The sequence below is a fragment of the Eleutherodactylus coqui genome, chromosome 12, assembly GCF_035609145.1.
Source record: "Eleutherodactylus coqui strain aEleCoq1 chromosome 12, aEleCoq1.hap1, whole genome shotgun sequence".
Classification (NCBI taxonomy): domain Eukaryota; kingdom Metazoa; phylum Chordata; class Amphibia; order Anura; family Eleutherodactylidae; genus Eleutherodactylus; species Eleutherodactylus coqui.
In genome coordinates, this window is record NC_089848.1 from 102,749,688 (window position 1) to 102,770,512 (window position 20,825).

A 20,825-nucleotide genomic window follows, 5' to 3' on the forward strand; every position below is an offset into this window, starting at 1 on the left:
CTTCAAACGTATCCCAACTCAACGTACACTAATAATGATGCTCTGAAACCCACCGCAGACACCTACTGGCCAAATGGATGAGGCCGGCCATATACATGAGGAAAAGGACACCCAGAATGGCTGATTGTGGCTATTTCGGGTGGCCATTAGATGCAAAATTAAGGCGACTAATCGTTCGAGGTGGCAGACTATAGACTCTTAAAGATGCAATCTGTCCCGTTGGAAAATTTTGGACAGTCGCAGTTTAAATTGCAAGTATATGGCATGATCGGCCAAGTCTGTACATGAGATCAATTGATGGTCTTCTGTAGATGCATATGGATGCTGTTAGAACTGGTTCCTATTGGTTAGGCCACATTGTTTTGGCTCATGTAAGGGTGTTTTCACATCTGCAGAACCTTCCATCAAAAAGCCATGGAGCTCGGCGAATCCCATTCTAGTCAATGGGGTCCGCCCCGCACTGTTCGGTTCGGCCCAGAGACTGAACCATACGGCCGGAGGGATTCCCCAAACGGAGCAGGAAAGTGGAATCCCAGGCACAGGTGTGAAAACACCCTAAGGGCTCCTTTCCACTTGCGATTGCGTTTTTTGTTAACGCGATTGTCAATGGGACTTTCTATTGTAAAAAACGCAACTGCGTTTTTGGTGCATTGCGTTGCGTTTTTTACAATAGAAAGTCCCATTGACAATCGCGTTTACAAAAAACGCAATCGCAAGTGGAAAGGAGCCCTAAGAGAAATAACTTCTCCTAGGACTGTTTTCCACAGGAATGCATGTCATTCCAAACAACCTCTTTCAACTTCTTGAACTAGATGAAAGAAACATTACACTCCTGCAAGACCCAAACGCTTAAATCTGTTGATAAGTCACCAACAAATAGTAGGTTCGTTTTTTTTTCCCCCCAAGAATTTATATGATTTTCTAAAAAAAAAAAAACGTATTCCATACTGCCTGGTTTGTACTACTGCCTGCCATACATGAGTGATGTCTCACGAATACTCATGACGGAGATATTTTCGGGTCCTTTGTTTTCTTCCAGTCCTTCTCTATGGAAGGATTACATAATCTCAAAGAGATTTTCCAAAACGGGATAAAAAAGGATCAACAAGTGTCAACATGAGGTCCTACTGATGGCTAGATTGTCGTATCAGAACACTGCAAATAAGTAATGGTTTACTGCCTCCATAGTGCCACCTATTGGAAGGTAGACATCTTAAAGGGGTTGTCCGGTAACTGAGCAACCTTTTCAATAGGACCCCTTGTGTGAAAAATAATAAACAGGGATATACTTACCCCTCTGAGGGCGCCGGGATCCAGCGCTGCAGGCCACTGTTATTCCTGTGACAGGTGATGTCACAGGAGATCAGGTGACTGCTGTAGCCAATGAGAGGCTGCAGTGTCCCCGCCTGTTCTCCTGGCATTGGCGCTCACATCCTGAGTGCCATGATGCCAAAAGTTCAAGAACATGAAGCTGCATCTTCTCATTGGTTGCAGCAGTCACCTGATTTCCTGTGACATTATCTGTCATAACAAACCCCGGGAGCACGGCAGAGCTTCAACACTGGATCCCGGTGCCCGCGAAGGGGTAAGAATATTGAAAATGGGCTGTCCAGTAATCGAACAACTCCTTTAAGGGCGCATCCATAAGTCACTGATTAGATGGGGATCTTGTCGCAGATTGAAATTTACTGCAGATCTGCAGCAAATCAGCAAGATGTGAACGCATCCAAATATTTAATAGGTTTTGCAGCATGGTGCTCTGCACAGTGATAAACATTACCCCCACCCATCCCAGAGTAATAAAGTCTCAGCAGGTCCCTATTTCCTATATATCTCTATCAGGTCTGACATTAAATGTTACAATCTGTTTTGCAATCATGGCAGACTGGCATCATTGATATCTCGCAGCGTTCCTGCATACTCCGTGCACTTTCAGCATGCTCTATAATACGCCATCACCCTATAGAATAGGGTCACATTGGAATCCTATTTGTCCCCTAATCTAAAGACATTGGGGGTGCTATAAAAATATAATAATTGCACGTATAGCCTCTCTTTAAATATTCTATATTGCTGGATCCTAGCAACACACTTCACATAAAATACTCCCATGTACAATATTAAGAGGGCAGAAGCAGATGAATGGGAAATAGTTCAGCGTAGCAGTTCTGTCATCGGGAATGCTAAATTATGAAACAAAGCAAAAAGCTAAATAATTCCTTTAGTTGAGTTTCAATGACAGCTGCGCTTTAGAGGAAATCTGTCATCAGAATACAGCCCATAAACCCCTGCCAACACTACATTCGCGCTATGCAGGAACGGATATCCTATTCTGAAAGTACAGCCGCCAGGGAGATATGGGCATTTACATGTTCCACACACTCGATGTAAACCAGCTGCAATCTGTCCGCTGGGTGGGTCTCACAGCTCTTTCTGGTCCGGGCCGTCTGCGCTTGGTGCTCCTCCCCTAATGAGTGAGGTCTACAGCTCAAATCATTAGACAAGGGGAAGGGCTGAGGAAGACTGAATGATAGACAGCCTGGACCAGGAAGATCTGCAAGACCGTCCAACACTTGCTCCTTTCTCAGCCCCTCTTCTTGTCTAATGATTAACGTCTACAAGTCCAGTCATTACACAAGGGGAAGGGGTGAGGAAGACCCAGAGGTTAGCAGCCCGGACCAGAATGATTTGCAAGATCATCAAACACTTGCTCCTTCTCAGCCCCTCTCCTTCTCTAATGATTAACCCTTTGCAATCCAATTTTGGACTCAGGGTTTCCTAGGGGGCTTTCTCTTTCTGCAATTATACAATGGCACCATCTCCTGGCTAGAGCCAGTACTGTGGTATGGGACATGCTGGACAGGCCCCCCGACAACAGAGCGGCCAGTAATATACAGTAAGAATACCCTGCCGGACATCTTCTGACATCGGAGCTGTACAGCATTCAATCAGAATGTCTTCAGACGTCAGACAGTGGATTGGAAAGGGTTAAGGTCTATTGCTCCAAACATTTGACAAGGTGAAGGGCTGAGGAGTACCCAGCGGTAGACAACCCGGACCAGAATCAGCTGCAAGGCCATCCAACACTCGCTCCTTCTCAGCACCTCTCCTTGTCTAATGAATAAGGTCTACAGCACCCATCATTACCAAACAGGAAGGGCTGAGGAAGACCTAACAGTAAACAGCCCAAACCAGAATCAGCTGCAAGGCCATCCAACACTCGCTCCTTCTCAGCCCCTCTCCTTGTCTAATGATTAGGGTGTATAAATCCAGCCATTAGACAATGGGAAGGGGGTGATGAAGACCCAGCAGTAGACCGCCCAAACCAGAATCAGCTGCAAGGCCATCCAACACTCGCTCCTTCTCAGCCTCTCGCCTCGTTGAATGATTAAGGTCTTCACCTCCATTTATTAGAGGGGATGAAGAGGACCCAACCGTAGACAGCCCAGACCAGAATGAGCTGCAAGACTGCCCACTGGACAGATTGCAGCTCATTTACCCAGAGCATGCAGAACATCGACTTAACGCCAATTACTGATGGCCATTGCTTATGGGTTGTATTTTGGCAACAGACCTCCTTTAAATCATCTGCAATCTTTTAGTTGTATTGGAGACATTTAATTTAATCTGTCCATTCCAGCCAACCGGGGTAATCGCTGCTTTCTAGATGCCAATTTAACGTTGAGACACGTATTATTTCAGCTGCTTACGGCCTCTGTATGAACATCTGATTAAAATAAGATCCTCGTAAAGGACAGGATCAATTATTTTAACATGGATACAGAAGAACAAACAACGTACCACTGTTGTAATCCCTACAGCTAAAAGGATCAGCAATTCAGAGCAGTGGAGGGTTTACACTAATCCGTAGGCTTGACAAGTTGCCATTGCTTGACCCTCGGAAACAATGTCAGTATCACCAAAAAAATTAAACGCATACTGAACCAACAAAGAAAAAAAGTATAAAATATAATAATAGTACATATTTACACGGTGCACAGAGGCAAAGTACAAAGCTCGTACTGCGATAACAAAAACGTATTTCCCGGGTTTATAAAAGGATAAAGATACTTTATATTTTAATGCAGTTAACACACCCTATTGCACATTATTAGACAAAAGGTAAAGCTGAGCAGCTAATGAAGCTCAAAACCAGGATTTACCAAAGTCTGCAAAAACAACATAAAAAGGAGTTAAAAATGAGTGTGAAGTTGGATAATGAAATAAATGGTTCTATAAAAAAATATATTGATAAATCCTGCGAGCGCAACACATTCCTCATATGTAGTTGCAGAGAAAAGGTGCTTTGTGATGCATTGGATTGGTTAGTTTGAGACGGACGTCCTTGTCCCATCCTCCGTTAAATCATACCTGAAAGAAACATAACAGTCGTAGGTTAAAAATAAAGCAATTCTGTAGAATATGTCGAAAATCATATTTTTCCCCAAAAATTCTAAATAAAAAAAAACAAAACACAAAACACAATTCTACCGTAAACAATATAGCCAGTCTTGCATCCTACCATCACTTTTAACCCTGTGGAAAGGCAGCCGTTTTTCCTCCCCACTTTTTTAACTTTTCCATTGATACACCTACATGAGGTCTTAGTCTTTGCATAACCATTTTTTGTATGTAGCAATGTAATTGTTATGATTCATGATGCAACTTGATGTGGATTTTGTACTGTGGATCTGCTGTGGACACGCCGCAGAAAATTCTGCCCCATGTGAACTTAGCCCTATTGTTGAAGAGGTGGTCTCAGCCTTGAATGTTTTGTAAATAATAAAATTGTTCAGACGCAGGTTGATTATGATTGTGACTCTCCCACGGGTTTTGGTACCCATTGGTTGGAAACGTTCTGAGATCGGAGTGATTGTTCTTCTCTTCAAAAAAGGGAACAAGGTGGATCCAGGAAACTACAGACTTGTGAGCCTGACTTCTATACCGGGAAAGATCTTTGAACAAATTATTAAACAGCATGTATGCAAGTACTTGGATAAAAATGGAGTAATTAACCAGAGCCAGCATGGGTTTGTAACAAGTCATGCCAGGCGAATTTAATTTCCTTCTATGACAGAATCACTGACTGGGTTAAATCAGGAAAATGCGGTGGATATAGTATATTTTGTCTTTAGTAAAGCATATGACAAAAGTATCTCATACTATACTTATGGAAAAAATAATCAAATATGGGATTGACAAGGAAACTGTTAGGTGGATTCACAACTGGCTGAGTGATCGTACTCAAAGAGCAGTCATAAATGGCTGCACATCCAAGTGGAAGAATGTATCAAGTGGGGTACCACAAGACTCTGTCCTAGGCCCAGTGGTGTTCAAAATTTTTATAAACGATCTGGAGGAGGGAATTGATGGGAAACTGATCAAATTTGCAGACGACACAAAACTAGGAGGAATAGCTAACACTTGGGAAGAAAGAAAGTATTCAAAATGAAGAGTGGGCAGCGACTAACAGAATGGTATTCACCAAGGAGAAATGCAAATCCCTACATCTGGGCAAGAAAAATGAAGAAAGCACATACAGAATGTAAAAAAGACTTGGGTATACTAATAGATCACAGACTGAACATGAGTCAACAATATGATGCAGCAGCCAAAAAGGCAAACACAATTTTGGGATGTATTAAGAGAAGCACAGAGTCTAGATCATGTACGGTAATTATTCCCCTCTACTCTTCCTTAGTCAGACCTCATCTGGAATACCGAGTCCAGTTCTGGGCACCCAACTTTAAAAAATACATAGACAAATTGGAGCAGGTTCAGAGAAGAGTTACCAAGATGGTGAGCGGTCTGCAAATCATGTCCTATGAGGAATGGTTAAAGGATCTGGTAATGTTTAGCTTGCAAAAAAGAAGGCTGAGAGGAGACTTAATAGCTGTCTACAAATATCTGAAGGGCTGTCACAGTGCAGAGGGATCAGCCCTATTCTCATCTGCGCAAGAAAAGACTAGAAGCAATGGGATGAAACTGAAAAGGAGGAGACACAGATTAGATATTAGACAGTGAGAGGGATCAATGAGTGAAACAGATTGCCATGGGAGGTGGTGAGATCTCCTTCAATGGAAGTCTTCAAACAAAGGCTGGACAATTATATGTCTGGGATCATTAGTGAATCCTGCCCTGAGCAGGGGGTTGGACCCGATGACCCTGGAGGTCCCTTCCAACTCTACCAGTCTAGAATTGCAGCTTTTAGAAGAAGAAATTGGAATTCTATCTCCAAAGCCTCTTGAAGGAATTGAGAATGTGGAGGTAATGACAACATTTTCTGGGAGAAAGGGCACAAATTTTATTTGGTAGCAATGCCTGAGGGAAACATTTTAGGCAGCCGGCTACATCTTCCTTGGTGACATTGGAAGGTCTCCAAAGCTTTCTCTAGGATGACATCTAGACCTGTGCCAAGAATCCTCCTACCTTCATAACATCTAGAATATAATTTGCGCCTGGAACCCGCATCTGCAGACCAGGAAAGCACCTAGAGGGTGTTGTCATTTGATAATGCTGCAGCTCTGGCACCAAGTCTGGTCACATCAATGGATCCAACTGATATAACGTCTGTAGCTCTAGGAAACACTTGAAAAGCTGCCAAGATTTGTTCTACGGGTGCTTTTCATTTCAGGTGGCCTTCCATCGCCTGCAACCACATTTTAAAAGACCTTGCAGTATATGTAACTGTGATAGCTGTCTTAAAGGCATCTGCACTAGCATCCCAGGTAAGCTTGATAGACCTTTATCTTTAAATGGAAGATCATTTAGGAATTCTGAACACCAGAGCACCTATTTTCAGGTATTTATCTCATTTTCCCCAGCAAACAAGTACTTGCATTTGAAGCTTCTGGGGGAAAAACAGCCTTTTTCAGGATCAGACCACTCTTTACATGGTCCATGTATACTTTGAGCATTATAACATTACAACGTGCCACGCAGCGAGTGTGGACCTACTGTGTTATTGACTCATTTGACATTGGGCTACTCCTGAAGGCAGATCCAAGAGGTCCCTGGTCCTCAAGAAAAGAAAAATACCAGCTCACCAGTCTCCTTCCTGGTTCAAATTCCAGAGCACCGATAGGTTAGACACTCCACATTGAAAAACGTTAAAATCTAGCTCCCCAAATGGTACCATAAAATCCTCTTTATTGAAAAACCTCCATTAGTAATGTGCAGAGGCTACATAGATGCAAAAGGATTACCAATGCACTTCAAACTCACTTAAGCGTTCTTAATCATGGCCATGATTAAGAAAGCTTAAGTGCATTCTTAATCAAAACCGGGAAGCAAAAGGATCAAAACTAGGAAGCCAACAGAATACAACACCCTTTCACAGGAGCACTAAGCACCCCATGCTCCGGCACCTTCCAATAGTGGAAGTAATCCTGGAAGGGCTGTGATGGGAGAGCTGGGTGTGCATGTTGGCCTTATAAGAGATGGGCTATACACGATTGTCCTTTGGGTTTGGGCAGGAGCAGTAATGTGGCAGCGGGTGCATAGCAGACAGGCAATGCTGGTGACAGCAACCCGTGGCAGGAGGTGGCGAGAGGAGATACTGCTGGTCGCAGCCATCACAGTGAGAACATATCATTTTACAAACACAGCAATGAAGTACATTGTACGGTTCTAAGGATTTCCTTCTTACCACTGCGTCCATCCTTTGGCAATTTCTTCTGAATTCAGATCAAGTAATAACTGAAAAGTTAAAACAAAACGATCTAAAAATTTTGGACATATTTGATTTTTTTAAATTTTTTTTTAAGTAAATTCAATATCAACACGGATTCACCAGTTAAATGTTATCCAAATTAAAAGCAAATTTACATCCTTAAAAGGGACCCTATCACTGTGATCATGCGGCCCGAATCACCTAAGACAGGCATGCCTTTTGCAGCTGTGTATATGCTATTTTTAAATATCGTGGCGTTTCAGAATAAACACACTTTAAAGTTTGACTTGGAATGGAACGCTTTAAAAAGGGTTGTCCACTTCTGAACTATTAGGATAGGTCATCAATAGTGGACTGGCAGTGGTTCTACACTCAAGACCCCTGGCAATCAGCTGTTCATTGTTAGGGCGTACAGAGTCGAAAAGCAGACAGCTCTGTCCGCATTGCTGTGGCCCAAGTTGGTACTGCAAGCACTGTCCCCATTTACTTCAACAGGAACAGGGCCTGCAATACAACCCAGGCTGCTGCCAAGTGTATGGATCTATCACCGCTGGCTCCGTACACATGGACAGCAGCCCGGAGAACAGATGATCATTGGGGCCCCTAAGCAGTCGCCCCCTGCCAATCAAGTAGTGATGACTTAGCTTGTAGATTCCCAGTCAATATGTAACTAAACTGCAGACTACATCAGGGCCATTTCCATTCTCTCTTACTTTAGGACGCACAAAGGCTGCACGGACATTGGACACATCATAGGTCAGAATGTAGAACTCACTTTTCCAAGCAAGCCTTTGTCTCTAGATAAGAATCCTCCGCTATTCTTTACAGCGACGTCTAGTGTTCTCCTCGGGAGGTCCGGCAGGGACACATTGAACTCAAACCTGCAAACAAAACAAAGTCCTATTTAACCCCTTAGTGATGCGGCCTATTTTGGTCATAATGACTTTTTGGTATTTTCATCTCCACTTTTCAAAAACCATATACATATATAAATTTTTTTTCTACTTTTGCATAATAAAACCTCTTTTTCTTGTGTGTCGCTGCATAAGGCCGGCCTCACACGACCGTAATTCATGGCGTGTTGTGCACAAGGGTGACACAGCAAGTATGCAATGAGATTGCCGCCCATGTCTATGTACTAGCTTGGCGTGCGTAATACACGGCAAGAGAAAATATGCAGCAATTTTTCTTGCGCGTGTATTCTGCACAATTCGTGAGAGCTGCAACATGGCCGCCTATAGGAGATTGTTACAGCGTATTCTGCGCACAGAGTCGTGTGAGCTCGGCCTAAACTATTCTTTTTTACTTTTCCATCATTGGAGCTCTGAGAGCCTTCTTTTTGTGTGATGAGTGTGATGAGTGTGATATGGCTTCTATATTTAAAGGAGCATGACTGATAGGACAGACTTGGTCTGATATACCTTGTAATAGATCCCTTGACTGATCTCCGAAAAGAACACACACTAGTGAAATCAGAGCCTTAAAGGGATAGTCCAGTTGCCAGACAACATTGCCCCTCTACTACCAACTGAACTAAATAACAAAAGGATCAGTTCCTACACCTCCTCTGCTGCCACCCTGACATGGTCCTGGGGGTGTTTGTGGCAGTCGCCTGACCGCTGCAGCCAATAGGACACTGCTGGTTCTTCTGGCATCAGTGCTCACATCCTGGGCACCATGATGCCAGGAGTTCAGCACAGTGATGCCGATTGGCTGCAGTGGTCAGGAGGTTACTTCAGCGGACGCCATCTGCCACAGCAGACACCGTGAGCACAGTAGGGCTACAGCATTGCATCGTGGCAACAGAGATGGGGTAAGTTCTGATCCATTTGTTATTTTAAATAAAAAATAAATCTTGTTATAGGGCCAACTTATCCCGCAGCGCTTTCAGGTGATTGATTTATTGTAAATCACTTTCTATGGTGAGGACAGCAGCTTCTCCGGGGTCTGTACAGCACACTGTGTACCAGAAAATAACATGGGGCCGTCCGCACCTGCTGTTCATAAGATCAGCTCCTCCAGGTACAGGTGGAGGGCAGTGCAGAATTTGTAGTACCACACTGTACTATAGAGGGGCGCTACTAGGCAACCAATCAGTGCAGGGTCTGCCAGTGAAATGTCCATACTGATTGGCTGTATTTTGCAGTAAAGGGCGTGTGCTGAAGATTGGGATTGTCTGTGACATTGTATGCTGAATGGGGATTCAAGTTACAATAACAGATAGAGCACCCTGAGGCCATTGTGACTCCAACAATCACTTTGTATGTAAAACGCATTAAACATTTACTAGGAGTAGTAAAAACAGGAACAACAGAGAGGGAGGAAAAAAAATGTCCTACGTTTGATCGAACACAGGATTTAAGTTCTTCTTATGCACATGGGTTTTTCTTCTTCCTGACCTCCGTTTGTCTGGTAATAAATACATTCTTACATACGGATCAGACCCTTCTTCAGAGAATGCTATAAGGTTCCTAGAAGATGACAAAAACACGGCTTTATATTCAACCTACATTATAACTCACTGTACAATGCAGGACTCTAAACTGCAGTTAACCCCCTTGAGGTCGTGGACCTTTTTTGGTTTCTCCTCCACTTTATTCCATCTGTCATTACAATTTTTTTTCTTTGCTGTAATACTTTTAAAAACTGAAATATCTTTTCTTTTTTTTTCCTGTTGCCACCTTCTGGACGCCGTAACCTTTTTTATCTTACCATTAATGAGGTTCTGCGAAGGCTCATTCTTTGTGGGATTTCCCGTGGTTTCGATTGGTGCCATTTTGCCAGTTCCCATAGGGGACTTGAACTTGCGATTGTTGGATCGCTTATACCATATACTGCAATACTCCAATATTGCAGTATATGGTATTTCTTCTGACATCCTATTAGGAGAAGCCACAGACCTGTCCTAATGGGTAGAAACATAGCAGACAAGGAGGCCTTCAGAAGACCTCGGCTGCCATGAAAACCAAAAACACTTTGCGATCTCACCATGAGGGGAGCGTTCAGGACCCCAAATGCCAATGGGGAATTCAAATGCTGATTGCACCTGGGTGTCAGCTGTCAAAGAGAACCGGTACCTGTCGTTTTGATACAAACCCCACACCCAAAACACGTACATGTGCACCCTTTAGAGTGAAGGGGTTAAATGGGTTATTCAAGTTATGAGCTATTGATGACCTATTCTTCACTGGGTCACTGAACTCAGGCAAGTAGCTGCTTTGCCCTGGCTTGGTTTCCATTAATTTAAATGGGCACTTGGCCTGCAATATAGATGTAGCAAAGTTTAATTGTGTGACGACTTTCTGCAACATCCTCTCGTAAGCTATTGAAAAGCTATTTTTACATTATCTTAAAGGGTAAATAAAGCCATGACACAAAAGGTTTAAATTGCAGTGGTAATGGAGCTGCCTGCTTCGGGCAGAAATCAGCTATGTACGCAAGTGCAGTGGCCCAGTGATCAGATGATTGGGAGGGGGTCCTGAGCAGCAAATCCCCATCAATCTGCTATTGATGGAGCTTTATATGCAGTATCATTAAAGGTGTTGTCAGGTTGTAAACGATTGTTGACCTATCCTCAGGATAGGCCATCCATTGTAGATCAGTGTGGGTCTGCCGCCAAGGACACCACTGATCAGCTGTTCTCTGGGCTATTGCGCTCATACACAGAGATTATTTCTGCAGGAGGCAAACAGCTCCTTGCCTGCTTCAGTGGCCAGACTTGGTATTACAAGCCAATAGGAACTTGTTTCAATAGGAACTTCGCCTGTAATACCAAGCCTGGCCACTGCAGTGAGAACGGAGCTGTCTGCTTCCTACAGAACTCCGCTCAGTGCGCCAGCACAACAGCCTGTGAACAGCCAATTGGTGGGTCAAAGGGCCACCACTGATCTACTGCTGATGATTTATCCTGATGGCAGCAAATCAATAGTTTACAACAGGACAACCCCTTTAAAACAAAAAGAATGCTACCGGATCTTAATACGCTCACTTTAGTGAGACGTGTAACACACAATTCTCATGTAGCAGGTTTTGCCGCAACGCATGGAGGCTTCCCTGGTGGAACGAATCCGGATGACTGATATCCTCAGGTATACACAATAAGTAGCTGCTGAAAATCATCCTTGCAAGCGGCGCTTCCCATCAAATCCAGATCAGTAGGTGTAGAAAGCATTATTTATTTGCAATCAATAGGAGACAACACTTCAGACCCGTATGTAATCCCTCCCCAATGAGTTGTGACAACTGACCTGAGCAAACATCACTTACTAATGACTTTAGACAAATAAGCCTTTCTACACCTTCTAATCCGGATGTGATGAGAAGCGCAACTTGTAAAAGGTGGTTTCCGAGCAGGTGGTCATCCTGAAGACAGGACATCAACAGCTCATAATAGGACAATCCCCATCAAGGGGTTTTACCAAGATTAGATGATACTCCATATCCTATGGATGGTAAATAACTTGCTGCTCGGTGGGGGTCCACTGCCGTGCCGATCACAAAAATTGGATTCTCATGCCCCCCATCCAACCAGAGCATGTAAATGACACTAGAGTTGAGCGAACGTACTCTGTCGAGCTTGATGCTCGTTTGAGTATTAGCGTACTCGATGGTGCTCATTACTCGAATGAGCATCAAGCCGTGTTCGACCCCGCCCCAGTTTTTGGCTCCTCCCCTGCTCGAGTCTCCCATTGTAGCCAATGGGGTTCATTACTCGAGTGGAGCTCTCGAATTTTACGAAAAGCTCGACTCGAATAACGCGGACCCGAGCATTTGGGTGCTCGCTCATCTCTAAACGGCACTCTACACATAGTAACAGTAGTTTTTCGAAACAAGTGGGTGCGGCTTTATGGCAATATATTCCATTACTTGGCATTTCATACAGCACAACCTTTGCTCAGAAGCCCCAGTTACCTGCAGGAATGCACCACCACCATCAGCTTATTTCTGTGAGAGCTGTAACGAAGGGTTAACTGGACCTGTCCTAGAGGGGATTGGCCCAAGGATGTCCCACTGGAAAGAGAAAACTGTATTAGTCAAGTAGACATCACTGCGTAATACATGTGCGGCGTTCACAATCGGGTCCTCAGGGTCTCCTTTGGGGTTCAGGCTCCGTTCACATCCGCATAGAAGATTTTCATTTTTAATGGTTCCCTCTACAATCCTATAAATGTATTCAAAAATGGAAGCCAAATGGAAATGAAGGTTCTGTTCCCATGTGGAAAACTCTTTCGGGACCTCTGGTGTAGAACTGTCCAAAAACACTGGACACCATGACGGACGCCGGACTGACCCCACTATAGTCAACGGGATCCGACCGCTGCCGTTTGGTTCTGTTTACTGCAGGGCTTTTGTTTTCCTGTTCTTATAAGGAAACCGAAGAACTTGAACACAGAAGGGAACAGGGAATACGGTTTCGGTTTTCTGGACGGATCAGAGGAGCGCTGGCCTCCTCCTTGCGTCTCATGACAGGACCACAGTGCTGCTGGTCTTCAGCTTGGTGACATGTTCTACATAGAGGCGTCTATGGACACCAACAACCACAGCTGAGTGGCTCCTGCAGCCTTAGCTTCCAGTATGTACATCCGGAAGTCAGGTGACCACTGCAGCCAATCAGATGCTACAGCATTCCAGACTCCTTGCATCATGGTGCCCAGGATGTGATTGCCGATGCCAGGAGTTCAGACGCTGCAGTGGTCACATGACTTCTGTCAGACGTACAATACATACCGGGAGTAGGGGCGATGGGAGCCACCTAGCTGTGTCCTGGGGGCTAAACAGAGGAGAATAGAGTCTATTTTTCGCAGTGCCCAGCTGTTAGTCTTTCTTTTTATAGTGACAAAATCCCTTTAATGTCCTTTTTTTTTTCAACGCAGCTTTTAGAGCTCTGTCAGGTTTCAAGTTGACTACATCAGTGTAGTCTGCTGCACTACTTTGTCAGATGAGAAGCCTGACAAAAAGTCGCCTTTCCTTTACATTGTTCTCAGTGGAGAATGGCTAAAAATGGGAAACTGTGTGTTTGTACCTACTATGCTTTCCCTTTAATGGATCAGTTTTTCCTTCTGCGCACATTCAGAAGGTAATGAGAAAAAAAAATGATATATAGTTTAGACTAAAAAACAGATTTAGATTTTATTTCGCACAGTGACAAAACCCCTTTAAAAACAAACATTTCCATTTTTCTGTCCCTATGATCACAAAAACTGAGATCCCAAAAACACGTGATCAGAACCTTAGAGCTCCTGCCCATGGACGGATACTTGCTGCGGAATCCGCGGCGAACCATCCACAGTACAGATGAAAGAGTAAATTAACAGGTCTGAGCAGACGCCGCTGCTCCCGAGGCTGGATTTCACATACATAATCTGGCCCCAAAGTGTGCAGGCGGCCTTAAAGGGACAATTGTGATTTTTTTTGGGACGTTGAAATGCTGTGTTACTATTGTGTGGGCAAAGGAGGCACGGGGCCCACACGATCGTGACCAAAGTGGACAAGGGTACGCACACGGGTTTCATGCAAACTGACCCTGTTCTACACGGGAGGATGGCAAGGCCCTACCTAAGCGGGGACATTGCACCAATAAGGGCAGCCCAGCGGTCTTCGGATCTCGGCCCTAGCTGATCCTAGGAGCCACGCACCAGAACCGGACATACACTTGCCACATGACAGGGACTGAACAACAGGACACACAGAGCCAGAATACCCAGCATACAGCAGCCGCAGTGCAAACACTAATAGCAGATAAGCTGAATATAAATACCAGGTATTAGTTGACATTTTGTACAAAACATGAAAGCTAGCAGGCCACATCACGGCTCCTGGCTATACCGCTAGTCCCTACACTAACCAGGAGTCCAGCAGCACCAGACACAGTTAACACAGCAAGCTGCAACAGGACAGGACACAGATCACAGGTCACACAGCAAGCTGACACAAAACTGACAGAATATAAATGGACATGAACCAGCAAGACACAGATCCCACAGCAAGCTTGCAACAGACAAGGATTCATGATTGCTCACCCTCAACACCAGACAAAGACTGACCAGGAGCTGGGTTTATATGTGAGCACAGACTCAGGAGATTGGCTAGCAGGAAGAACCACACCCAGCCAGCTCGATCATTAACCCTGAGAGTGCTGTGCTGCTGGAGGCACAGTAGTACAACATGTCTCAGCAGCACACGTAACATGCTACTGCAGTAAAGGGAGGGGGAAGGGGTTTCACTCCGCATCTAACTACAAAAAAAAGTTATCAGTATACTTGGAATATGTTAACGAAAACTTGACTTACTTCTGAAGTTGCCGCAGTCGCTGCCGGAGCTCCTGCGTGGCTATGGGCAAAGATATATCGGAGGCGATGCTGGGTGTGGGTTCCTTCATAGACAGGTGTGAAGGAGAATAGGTAAAGCTGGAACCTGAGAGGCTGGAGGAGCTCTTGTGCAGCTCAGTCGGTCTCTGGGGACTGGCATTTTGGGGACTTTCTTTCTCCCCATTTTCCATCTTTTTATTAGCATCCATTTTTGGGGTTGCTGGAGGCTTTGGAGCTTCTGTTACAGTTGTTGACGGGGTCGGCGGCGGTGGTGGATTGGCTTTCCCCTTGAATATCGATGGCCTCTTGACTTGTGACGTATATTGTTCGTCGGCAGAGCGCACTGGTCTATCGACATACAGGATCTACGAGGAGATGACAAATAATATACCTCATTGTAGATTTATATCAAGTCCCTTCATTCCTCTTTAAAAGGAACATCAATTCCCAAATGCCATCACATGTTATTAACCCCTTAATTCCATACTCATTTTGGGCTTCAAAAAGTGTTTTCCCATGACTGAAAGTTATTGCCTTCTCAGAGAAATGGGGATGAGTGTCTGATCGGTGAGGGGCCAGCTGCTGGGACCTCCACCTATCACAAGAACATGGTCCAGTGTCCTGTGTGTGAATGGAGTGGCAGTTGAGCATAGGCCCTGCCACTCCATTCATCTCTATGGGATGTCCAGAAATAGCCAAACGCAATTGCACTCCACTATCTTCAGACAGCCCCACAGAGATGAATGGAGCGGTAGCACACATGCTCAACTGCCACTCCATTCAAACAGAGGGATAGAAGACCCCCGTTCTCGTAATAGGTGTGGATTCCAGGTGCCAGACGCCCACCAATCAGATCTGTAGCCCCTTATCCTGTGAAAAAGTGATAACTTTCAATCTTGGGAAAACTCCTTTCATCATGCCATTTTTAGCAATTTTTAGCTTAAGCTGGTTAAATGTATCTAAAACTTTATTTTTTAGAGTATTAAAGGGGTTGTGCCAAGATAGAAAGTTATTCCCTATTCAGATAATAGGGAATAGCCTTCTGGTCAGTGGGGGTCTGACTACTGGGACCCCTGCAAATACTGAAAATGGGGATCCCCAAGGTCCTTGTAAGAATGTAGCTGCATGCACTCTGCCGCACCATTCATTTTAAAGGGACTATCAGAGGTTGGTGAGCACTGGAACTCAGTAATCTCTGGTGTCCCATTGAAACGAATGGAGTGTCAGACTTCCACACGTGGGTTTTGTCCATTGACCGGGTTAAATCCGTGTGTGGATCCACGGCAATCCAACGGTGGATTCAGCCATGTGCATCTAGTCTAGGATGCTATACAAAGGGAGAACGAATGAAAAATCAATGTACGATGGACTGAACAAAAACCGTCTACATACCCTTAGTGCAATCTTCATGGCGAGGACACTGTTAGGACCTGAGTTATTTAGCTGAAACCTCTGATTAAGGGTCAGGTCTTCGCTGGTCAGCAGCTGACTCAGAGGGATCGTCAGGTTTCCCATGGAGCTCTGATGATATTCATCCTTGACCTGTAATAGTGAACACGAGAATCCAAACTATGCTCCGCAAGTGCCCTATAAAGAACTATGACGCTCCCTCGTCATGGTCTCAACGTGATGGATCCGTCATCTTCCATTTATTTCCTCTCCAGTGACCTACTATAACTACTATATAACGGATCTGTCATGTTCTTTCTTTGCCGGATACACTACCGCAGTATGGAACGCTAGTTTAAGGCTGGATTCAGACGACCGTATATCGGCTCTGTTTTCACGCTGAGCCGATATACGGTGTCCTCATCTGTGGGGGGGTTGGGGGTGAAGATGGAAGAGCCAGGAGCAGGAACTTAGCTCCTGCCCCCTCTCTGCCTCCTCTCCGCCCCTCTGCACTATTTGCAATGTAAGAAGGCTGGACAGGGGCGGGGCTAAGTTCCGAGAATTAGCACATTTTTAGCTTTTGCAACGGCCCCACAACTTTTGTAAAAAGCAGGCGGAGTTTTGGGGAAGTTGTGTGGCTGCCCAAACTGACAGATTTATGTATAATTTATTCCAGAAACGTACACCATTTCTATTTAGGTGTCCAGATGGGCCTAGTACGTGAAGAGCCATGCACCTTTTCATGTATTAGGCGCATCGTGTGACAGGATAATTCATTAGGAGCGGCGTGTGAAATGCTGGTCTTCATAAATTTCCCCCACTGTCTGTTGCTCTCTGATTGACCAATGCTGGTCACGTGAGTAGTGCTGACCAATCAGAGAGCAGGTGTAGTACATCAATTGTGTAACACACTACCAATGCAGTGTATGGCTTAGGTAGTCAGAAGATTGGGACCAACAGCAATATAACACTGCAGGTATTTAACTACGTGCGGGTGTCTAATGCATCCCTATGGGGCGCGGATCCACGTGCAGGAAAAACGCTGCGGATTTTAATTCATAATTTGCCCGTGGACATGAGGCCTAAGAGTCCAAGCTGCAGGGGAAAACAATCCCTGTAATAACAGTAGTCACTAACAGAGCTGATCACGGTTTGCAAGGACCCTACAGCTATACTGTTGCAGGGGGCACCAGATGGTCCCGTGATCGCCATGTCGCATAGCAGAAGTAACAGTTCTGTTTTCTCTTTTTAGTACGTAGCACTCATTGAGTGCTATGCAGCCTGAAAAGGAGAAGGCAAAAGTGGTTCAAAAACCGCTTCTCCCTTCTCCTCCAGGCCCTCGGCTGTGTCTGACAGCCGAGGACCCGATCTGTTCCTGCTTGATTACAGGAGCAGAAGCTTTAATACTGTGCTGTACTTCTGCTATCAGCCGACATTAAAGCCCAGGACCAAGCGCCGTATATATTTACCACACTTGGTCCTTAAAGGGTCAAGAAAAAAAACAAACCTGTAGGTTAGCACTGTAAGGAAGGCGCACTTTACATTTATAACCTGCAAACTATAAATTAGCAGTGCACAAATGAGCAAACATAAAACAGACCGACAGAATGCGTAAAATCACACTTGTATAGAGGTGAGCGCAGCCCACGCTTGTGTACGGCGTTACCTCCTGCTGAGGAGTCCTCGCCCTACCGCTAGGACAGTCCTAAGGGGAATGCATTGTGCCAAATGACTTACCTCTACTTCAAGGGTTTGTCTTTTAGGGTTATGGACAAAGAAGGTAAAGGTCTGTTCCCACACGGGCTCAACAGTCTTGTGTTTTACCTGTTGTGAGAAGATGAAGAATGATATATTGTGTAGCTGTATAAAGTGTTGGACCTACGTGGTGACATTAGCTACAACAGGGGTCACATGACCAAATGTTGTATAGCTCTGCTATCCGGTAAATAGCCACAACCGCAACATGCAGATCTCAAAAAATCTAATGAGATTGGATTTTTTGCGATCTGTGGGTCACGACAATTGATGAGATGCAACATGACTGCATTGACTTCTAGCACACTGCCAGATCGCAGGACTACATGGCGATTTTTGATTGCACGACCCATGTCATGCCCAAAGTCGCCTTGCAGCCCTAACCTCACCTTAAAATGTGGGTCCTTTGCCATCTGGTAGGGCCTGATCGACATCCGTAAATGGTATATCTGGAGGCCACTGATAGACACATTGGGACTTGTCAACTGTCAACTGCTCAGCAACCATGATTGTGTCATGGGGAATCAGCTTCTAAGACTGAGGAAGCACCCTCCTTCTACCCAACCACTTAGCTGCAGTGGCTAGCGACCGTGGCATCTAAGATGTTAAATAGCTGCAATCTTTGTTGCCTCCAATCCCAGTTATTGGTGGTGGGCGACAGCACTGCAGAGAGCAGCCTGAGCTTCTGAGATCACTCTGTACTCTCCCCTGTGATGTACAGCACATATCTGGAAGGGGGTTAACAGTGTGCTGCTATAGATCTAGTTTTCATAGATTTTTTTTTGTTCAGATTGTCCAATATAATGCTGTCACTCAGGCACAAAAAAAAAAGTGTAACATGAATTACACAAAAAGCGCTTAAAGCGGTATTCCCAAAATTTGACTTTTATCACCTATCCATAGGATGGGTGATAAAAGTCTTATCGGTGGGGGTCTCACCCCCAGGAGCCCCACCCGCTTGTAAAACAGGGTCCTGTATCCCCCTCTTTTCATCACTCTGGGCTTGTTGCACTCATCTGCAGCGATGTCGAGATTGAATACAGCCACAAAGCCAGCAGGTACCACGGCACTCAAAGTGCACCACATTCAGCAGGAGGCACTTAATGGTGACCTGAACGCAGGGTCTCCACGAATATGCAAGCCAAAAAAGTTGTAGAAAGTGGCAGCATTGATGGTAATCGATTAGTTAAAAACTTTTTTTTTTTATTCATTCCATAAAAAACGACGTTTCGGCCAAAACTAACTTTAAAAAGGCCATTTGTTTTGTCATTTTTATGGAATAAATAAAAAAAATTTTCTTTTAACTAAGAGAGACGACCATCAATGCTGCCATTTTCTACAACTATTTTGAGATTGAATGGGGCGGTGGTCAGACCTGTGCAGTGCTGATGCATTCACCTCAATGGGGCTGTCAGAAACAGCCGAGTACAAGCACTCAGCAATCTCCGGCCCTCTCAATGAATGGAGCGGCACTGTGCATGCGTGACCACCGCCCCATTCAAGTGCTTTCACACTGCAGGGCGTGGTGCAGTGAGCCCAAAGTGAGGAGACCATGGAACCACTGTTCTCAGGATCATGGGGGTCTTAGCAGCGAGACCCCACCAATCAGACTTTCTCACCTATCCTAATCAGGAGTTCCCTGACGTTTCCCTAATCCCCTGAGCCAGAAGGTTCAAGGACAAGTCGTCACACCACACCGGAGCTTAAGGCAACCTGTCCATTTACACTGTTGTAGACTTTGAATCTCAGGAGAGAGCTTCTACGTTGTAGATCCAAAGCCCCTTTAATTTCAGTGTAGCTGTGTTGTTTTCATATGCAGTATACTGCGTTATGACCATCAACAAAGCATTAAAGCGACCCACCAGTTCCGGGGTCAAAATTTGTCTTGGCGGTCTTCCAAGTAGACCATGCCTCTTCTTGGGGTACTTGAGGTGCACTGTGCCAACACAGTGTGCATAGGGTAGTCCAAGAAGCAGCGTGGCCATCTCGGAAAACTGCCAAAGAGACCAATGGATAAGGGGTATCCATGGCCACGTATGGGACCGGATGGTTGATTGCACTGTACCCAGTTAGTTCCTCACAGTCCAGTCTCACCTTGCTTTCTTGCACGTTATGACCCAGAGAAAACAGCACGAAGGGATTAGGCGTGCTGCCGATTTTCTTTCCTGACTGGAACGGAACCAAAAACGCAAATATTAGAGGACTTGGTGTGTCACTGAGACAATAAGCAGATTAATTAATACACATTATACACTGCAGAACCAAGTTATTGAGTACAGTATAATGTAAGATTTGGCATTACATCTGATAAAATAAAGGTTCTTTCATTCCAAATGAGGTTGGCCAAAGAAATACAGATGTAATTGCAATAAAAACAGCAAGCCCATGCAGGTTAGCACTGGTAAAGATGCCATTTGAGAACGTATGCAGGGATGGAAATGTACAAGGCTGCGCAATTGTACATTTGTTAAAAAGAAATAAACGTAAATGGCGGAGAGGGGAAAAAATAATGAGTTTCTCAGAAAGCTCCTGTTCTAGCTTACGCTGTTCCATCCCGGTGAGAACTGTTGATCGTGGGTTAGGTTCATCTATGGTAAAGTAAACCTGTCAAACTACACAGAACGGAGACAGCCAACCCGTAAATGCAACCCTGAATACGGACACGACCGCGCTGAGATGTAAACATTCAGGAGGCTGCAGTG

The 20,825-nt window shown here is 44.8% G+C and overlaps 1 protein-coding gene across 3 annotated transcripts in view; it reads right to left on the reverse strand.

Annotated features, from left to right (window-relative positions):
* Nucleotides 1-926: 926 nt before the first annotated feature.
* The window catches only part of ESYT2 (extended synaptotagmin 2), a 98,422-nt gene continuing 78,523 nt past the window's right edge, over nt 927-20,825 (reverse strand). For 2 of the 3 annotated variants that reach the window (XM_066585351.1, XM_066585352.1), the window contains 9 exons: nt 20,218-20,292; nt 18,106-18,192; nt 16,372-16,521; nt 14,962-15,344; nt 12,584-12,682; nt 10,012-10,143; nt 8,448-8,553; nt 7,649-7,698; nt 927-4,371 (listed from right to left, as the gene is read on the reverse strand). In XM_066585351.1, coding sequence (XP_066441448.1) covers nt 4,326-4,371; nt 7,649-7,698; nt 8,448-8,553; nt 10,012-10,143; nt 12,584-12,682; nt 14,962-15,344; nt 16,372-16,521; nt 18,106-18,192; nt 20,218-20,292 — 1,128 coding nt within the window. In that variant the 3' untranslated portion in view covers nt 927-4,325. Of the gene's footprint in view, nt 4,372-7,648; nt 7,699-8,447; nt 8,554-10,011; nt 10,144-12,583; nt 12,683-14,961; nt 15,345-16,371; nt 16,522-18,105; nt 18,193-20,217; nt 20,293-20,666; nt 20,712-20,825 lie in introns of all 3 variants that reach the window. The other variant, XM_066585350.1, reaches the window with a different exon arrangement.